At 30.8% G+C, this 7,406-nt stretch overlaps 1 protein-coding gene and 1 non-coding gene across 2 annotated transcripts; both read left to right on the top strand.

Annotated features, from left to right (window-relative positions):
* Positions 1-1,228: 1,228 nt before the first annotated feature.
* On the top strand, positions 1,229-6,079 carry LOC115877421 (putative epidermal cell surface receptor; the record flags this gene model as incomplete). Its single annotated transcript, XM_030893574.1, is given in 5 exon segments — positions 1,229-1,397; positions 3,406-3,569; positions 3,953-4,627; positions 5,673-5,844; positions 5,899-6,079. Coding segments are annotated over 5 exon segments (1,346 nt in total), but the record flags the coding sequence as incomplete, so codon positions are not given.
* LOC115877422 lies at positions 1,889-2,046 on the top strand. The gene has a single exon (XR_004049350.1). It is a non-coding gene; the product is annotated as a U12 minor spliceosomal RNA (small nuclear RNA).
* Positions 6,080-7,406: the final 1,327 nt, after the last annotated feature.

Raw genomic sequence — 7,406 nt, 5'->3', positions numbered from 1 at the left:
AAGTTACAGCGATTTATTAAAAATGCATATTTTTGAATAACATCCCGTAACTCCGAAACGATAGCAGATATCGATATGCGGTTTTCACCATCATGTTTTTGACAAAAATTGAGCTCCAGACACCGATATTAGTTTTGGTCTATCTCCTATAGAAAAGGGTGTTTCCATTTAAAAGCGTCGAATTTGACCCATCCTGTACAATAAAGAGTATGGAACTGATACGGAACGGAAGCTACGTATAGCATCAATACAATAAAAAATACGGAACGGATATGGAATGGATATGGAATGGAAACGGAAGGTATAGTGAGAATCAATCTTAAAGCTTTATTCTGATACTTATTTTAATTAAAATAGACACAAAATAATAAAAATATTTTTATTAATGCATTAAAATAGGTCATATAATTAGATTTTATCAAAAGATTGGTGCTATATATTCAGAAAACCATTGAATATCTATAGTAATTGCATCAAGTTAATTTGCATCTTTATATGCATTATCTTAAAAGCTTTTACATTTTAATGGATGTAATACGTGTTTTAATGATTTACTTAGTAATAAAAAGACAAAACAAAAGACAGCAGCAATAAAATCTTTATTAGAATATGACAAATTCCTCAAGAAATTAGCATTTTTTATTAAATTAAAAAGACCGTACTAACAATATAATTATTATTGACAAAATTTGCATATTTTACTAAGGAGAATGAAGGGTTTTATGATAAATTTTCAATTTTTTTGTTGCCATGGCTAAATTATACAGGGTGAGTCGTAGGTAAGTGCAAATATTTTCTTAGGGCTAGTATATCTCGATAAAAGAAACATATTTTCTCTTTACCGTTTTTAACATATGTCCAAACTAACTTATATTATATAATAAAGTTACTTTACTTTGAAAATTAAAACAAAATGATGGCTTAAATTTTGAGAACCACTGGATCTTTTCTGGATTTTCTTTCTTGTAAATTTAATCTACTACCTATGTTTTTTTAATTTTTTTTTAACTAAAAATTAAAAAAAAATTTTAAACATTTTTCAAAAAATTCCAGAATTTCAATTTTTATTTGCGATCTTATAGACGTGTTCCTGAGGTAGAATTATGCTACCCCAAAAAATATTTGCACTTATTTAAGACTTACCCTGTATAGACCGTCGTAACTTAAACCATAACTAGTCTTTTTTAGTTTAGCAACAGTGTTTTATTAAATATTAAAATATTTGTAGATCCTGGATGTATTGAATGGGAGACAGTACCACCAAATTTCCAACCATCTGCTCCAAATTGCTGTCCAGAGCAAATCAGGTGTAAAAACAACGGATCCTGCTTACACGAAGACAAATTATACAAGAACTGGGAACAATTGCCTCTAAATGTCACAGGATGTGAAAAACGGTAGGTACATAGTTATTTTTTGTATTCTTTTAATTTTTCTAATATCTTATTGCCCTGTATATTTCTTATTATCTTTACTCTAGCTAATTAATGTTTTAATAAAATAATAAATTTTCTTATTTTTTTATTAAAAATACGTATTTCATAATTTACTATAATTTTCAATCACAAAAAGTAAAATTAATTTTTGAAGCGCCCTGGTACTCTTTGATGTATTTTTAAGCCCCGCCCAATTTCAGAATACATCTTCCTACAACTACAGGCGTTTAAACTAACCTACTTTCGACTAGCGATAACAGAGGGCAGCATATTCTTTTTTAACTACTGAACCTTTCAAGAGATGTCGCGACAAACGGTGTATTACATTTTTCTTTCCCGCCAAACGTCATCTACTTATCCAACTATACCGAGAGATGTCAGTATGATCTACAACTATCAATATTTATACCGAAATGCTTAAAGTTATGATAAATTTGAAGAATTCGGAATTCGTGCCTTAAACTTATGAGTAAGGAAAATATAAGAGCCCTGGTAATGCTTGGCTTACATGCTAGCTAACCTAGCCCGAATTTTTGAAGGGGAACAGGTCGTCCCATTGGACTGGCAGCTTACTTTCTCGCTGCCTGGTTCGGGTGAAGCGATCTTCCCCTATTTTATTAATTTTAAAATTAATTTTCTTGTTTTTTGTTACGTTAGTTTAATTTTATTTTCTTCTAAAGCCTATTTCATTTCTTTTGGTCTTTTTTTGAGTGAATTTTTATTGTTCATTATCAGTAATTAGACATAATTTTATTTTTTAATTTGATTATAAAAATATCTATTTTTTATTATTTTTCTGGTTCCCAATTCTCTATTTTATAAAATAATATCCTGTTACTTTTCTGTTTTTTTATACGATAGTTTTATTGTATTTTATTTTCTTTTTTATTAAAACCTATGTTATTTCTTTTGAGTGAGAATTTATTTTATTTATTTTTTGTTCTTTGTCAATAGACATAATTTCATTTTCTTTAATCTTATTTATTCATTATAAAAATGTCTATCTGTTATTATTTTCTGCTCTTTCGTTATATTGTCAGTTTTGTTCTACGTTAGTTTAATTTTATTTTCTTGTCTTATTTATTAAAGCCTATTTCATTTCTTTTGACCATTTATTTTAGTGAAAATATTTTTTGTTCATTATCAATTTCCTAATCACTTTTTCTAATCTTATTTATTAATTATAATAAAATCTCTTATTATTTTTCTGTTCCCCTATTTTATTAATTTTAAAAATATTCTATTATTTTTCGGGTTTTTTATTACGTCAGTTTAATTTTACTTTCTTGTTTTATATATTAAAACCTATTTTATTTCTTTTCGCTTTTTTGAGTGAGAAATTATTTTATTTTTTATTCATTTTCTTAGAAAAATATTTTTTTCTAATCTTATGTATTAATAATTATAAAAATATCTCTATCTCTTATTATACTTTTGATTTTTCATTACGTTAGTTTTATTTTATTTTCTTGTCTTATTTATTAACGCGAATTCTATTTCTTCTGGCCAGTATTTCTTTATGAATTTCTTTTAGTTTTTTTAGTTTATAAGACAACATTTCTTTTTTTAGATAATCAGTTTCTTAGCATACTCGTATTTCTGTTTTATCGTTATGTTAGTTTTATTTTTTGAGTATTTTTTTGTTTGAGAATTTATTTTATTATTTTTTTTGTTTATTATCATTCGACATAATTTATTTATTAAAATTATAATAATATATTTTATTATTTTCTAGTCTGTCGTTATACAATTGTTAGTTTTATTTTATTTTCTTGCCTTATTTATTAAAGTCTGTTTTATTTCTTCTGGTCTGTATTTTGAGTGATAAATTGTTTTATTATATTATTCATTATTATTAGACAACATTTTATTTTATTTATTTATTTATTTCGTTAATATTTTACTTATGCTGCATATGTGATAATCTATTATCTCCCATATTAGATTAAATCATTATTTATTTTACTAGATGTTACTGCGAAATGGGTAATGTGGAATGTCAACCAACATGTCCTCCTGTCACAGCCTTGCCACCACCTAACTTAGCTTGTTCATCAAGGGAGGCATCCCTTCAACACATCCCTGATGACGATTGCTGCATGTATTGGGTATGTCCCGATCCCAAAAATCAAGGTAATAGATACCTACTTATATTTTATACACTATATATTTGAAAAAAAAAAACGGCGTCAAGCTGGTTTGTCGTGATATAAAATGAGGCTTCATTTCCAAGCCAACTCTGACGACGATTTTTTTTTCGATCATATGCGTATGGTAACTAGTTCATTGGGATTCAAATTTTTACTTTTTTATTACACAAAAAAACATATACCGTGTGATCGAATAAAAACTACGTCATAGTAGGTGTTCAAATATTATGTATTTCATTTTGAGAAATTTCTGTGAGTAATACTACTCAGCTTAATCCAAAATGATATTTTTGGGACTACTGAGACAATGTTATTAAATCACACGGTATATCTAAATAAAAAATATATAAATGTATTTTCTTTTAGCCACAACTGGACGACCTGATACTGACAAAACCCGACAGAACCAAACAAGAACAAATAATAATATACCAAAGCCGAACAAAAACATATTTGCTGACAAAACTCCAAATAAAATTCTTGGTCCTCTCAGTGTATATGCTAACCAGGAAAATTCCTCGGTTAACGTGATAGATCAACACGAAAATCCATTCTACAAATTCCGTGAGAAACCCAAATTTCCACCAGTCAACAAAAACCAAGTCCCTGTTCGTCCACATCAACCTATTGGTCCAATTATACCAAACCAAAATAATCTTCCTGTCCCTCCTCGCCAGATGGAGGTAAATGATCCAGATTTGTTACACTTTCTTCAAGAGCATCCAGAAATATCCAATCTTCCTCACGGTTCTGTCGTGGAGATTCATTCTTTACCTCAGGACCATCCAAAAAATCCATTTATAAATGTGAACGATGTTATAAGTCCTTTGCAAACAACTCCGATAAGTCATAATCACCCTCATGCCGTTCCTACTGACATATCTCTTGAAGAAATATTGGAGGAACTTCATAAAAACATCAATCCTTACAGACAAAATTCTTTGCCTCCCTCGTATACACATTCTCATCCTCATTCGGGACCAGATTTGGACACCAGTGGCAGTAAACATACGAACAAGACTACTAAAGTTAGACCTCAAGGTAAACTAGTAAACTATACTTGGATTGGTGAATTAATAATTTTGATACATACAACCGTACAGGGTGGTCGAAATTGGTCTGTGTTTTAACTGGTTTGTTAATTTCCTGACTAGATATAGAGCAAAACCGACATAGATGTCATGGGCTCGATTTCTAAGACACCTTTAATGGCGTAAACCGCCTGTTGATATTTTCACTACCAACTGAGATATGGGGTATTTTTGAATTTTTTACCATTTGGAAAATTGCCCATAGCTTTGGTATTTCGCGGAATAATAAAATTCTGTAAAAACGTTCTTAAGACACTTTTTTATGCACGATCCAGTGGCGTAGTCAGTTTTTTTTCTATACTTACTTTTACACTGGACGCGCGTTAATAAATCGTTGTAACTCTTGACGATTTCAATGACTTTTTTTAGAAAAAAAAACTATATTCGTCACTAAAAAAATACTTTTTAGTTTTGTTCTTTGTTATTGTATAGATTTCAATTGTAATTACTAAATCTAATATAGAATGTTAATTTACCTACTCAAAAGTATTTAATTATGGAGATAAATAATAATACAAAATATTAAATTGTGATAAAAAATAGTTAGGCAAATAGGCCAACACAAAATCAAGGCCCACTTCGATATAAAGATAAAAAACCTAATATTTCTCTCAGGTATGAATTACTTTTTCAAAAACAATTACTTAAACTTGTTAAGACAACATCAGTAGTAGGTATATTCTGTCCAGCGAATCAGGATATATTTCGACAAACCATATTCAAAAATGGGAGAAAATACAATTTGCCTTTGAATTAAAATGACAGATAAAACTGTCACTATAATGGATCATCTCGTTGGATAGACTATAGATGAATACTAGATTAAATACCTCATGATTACCATGGTAATCTGTCTTAAACTTTCTGAACGTACTGACTAACTTATTTTGAAAAATCTAGATATTATTTTTTACATGTTTTTAAAATCATCTCAATAATTGTTGATGTTTTTCTTTTTCGAAAATAAACATTTAATTTTGATTATTTATACACAGAAACCTTCAACAACCATTATCCAGATGACTACGGTTTGAACCAACCCCACGACGACATCACTGTCCATTCTTTGGAAGCAGTGGATCCACACACAATTAGACTGGCCTTCATGGTACCTCCTGTCATTGTAGGCCTACATGGAAGGGTTGAAGTGCGCTACACTCACAAAGAGTAAGTTTTACTTTTAAAGATAGTTTTGTGTGAGTCTATTAATATTTTTTTCAGTAATGACGACGTGAGCAGCTGGGAGCTGCAAGTTTTTGCTCCTCCAAATGATCTCATCGCTACTCCATCTTTAGAATTCGATCTCCTGGATCTTTTACCGGATAAAGAATATAAGATAAAGATCACGATCACTCTAAGGCAAGTATCCTCAATATTTATAAGATAAATTAAACAGGGTGAGTCTAAATAAGTGCACACATTTTCGAAGTATTTACTGACAGATCTCTATAATAAGTCAAAAATTGCTTAGTTTTTTATTTCGAACATTAAAAAATATATATTTTTGCTTAAACATTTTTCAGAACCACTATTTTTTTTTGGTTTTGTCCCTCGAAATTTAATCTGCTATCTAGATTATTATTATATTATTTATTTTCGTTATCTTTGTAACAATCTTGCCCTGGTACTCCAGGCTCAGGTGTACAGGGTGGTCCGAAGTGTATTCCGGAAACTTCGGCAACATATTCTGCAGATAAAAATGAATAAAAAAGTTCGTATAAATGTATGCCCTAAAATGCTTATAGTTTCGGAGATACAGGGTGTAGAAGTTTTATTTTTATTTCGATTTTTCGTCAATATTTGGATAAGAATTAGTGTTTGGGAGGTTTTTGACATGAGGAATATTAATATATTAATTATATAAAATATCTATTTCTTCTGTTCCACTACGACCTATTTTAATCACCTTCTGATCTCTTCTGATCTACACATAGACATAAAGCGTGTTCTTCTTCAAATTGACAAAATCTGCGCATTTAGATTAAGCTTGCCTGTTTATAGACACACCACATTTTTAAGAATCTTTCTGTATTTGCATATCGGCCGTAAATTTTGGCGAATGTTCTACTACGAATTTTTTCGCCTGTCTATCCCTGGTGAACTTCTCCACAATTCTAGAAATTTGTTCATTCTTGAAGCTGCTTTGATCATTCTTGAAGCTGCTTTTGCAGCGCCGCCAAAAAGTTCTAAGCCTATGATCCTGGGCCTTGTTTCGCCATTTCATCTGCTTTTTCGTTATCGGTGTGAGCATCATGCCGGTAGGAAATTGCCATCCTATCCGATAGTCAAGCAGCACTTAACGCAATCAACTCAGTAACCATCAATTCGAAGTTGGTCAAAGAATGCCTAGAGAAGCTCAACAAATTAGGCAAAGAAAATAAAGTCCTCCTGCTCTAGGTGCCTGCTCACCAAGGGATGATAGATGGCAAAGAAAAAGCAAATGATCTAACTAGGAAAGGAGCGAACACTCCAACTGGACCAGAAACGGTCTGTTTTCCAAACGGGAACCAACTGAAAGCGGAACTGAAGAATCTGGGAGACTCCATCCGTAACTTGGAATGGGTGTCCTCCAACGGTCTAAGACGCTCGAAAAAGTTCCTCAGAACTTACGACCGAGAAAAATCACAGGTTTTCCTTGATTTAAGTAAAAACAATCTTCGGATTGTCACGGGGTTTCTAACAGCCTAATCTGTCTCCTCAACGAACACCTCAGTAGGCTGAAGCTGAGA

This window comes from Sitophilus oryzae, unplaced genomic scaffold, assembly GCF_002938485.1.
Source record: "Sitophilus oryzae breed Bouriz unplaced genomic scaffold, Soryzae_2.0 scaffold_1472_pilon_pilon, whole genome shotgun sequence".
Classification (NCBI taxonomy): domain Eukaryota; kingdom Metazoa; phylum Arthropoda; class Insecta; order Coleoptera; family Curculionidae; genus Sitophilus; species Sitophilus oryzae.
This window is presented reverse-complemented; position numbering and strand designations above follow the sequence as displayed.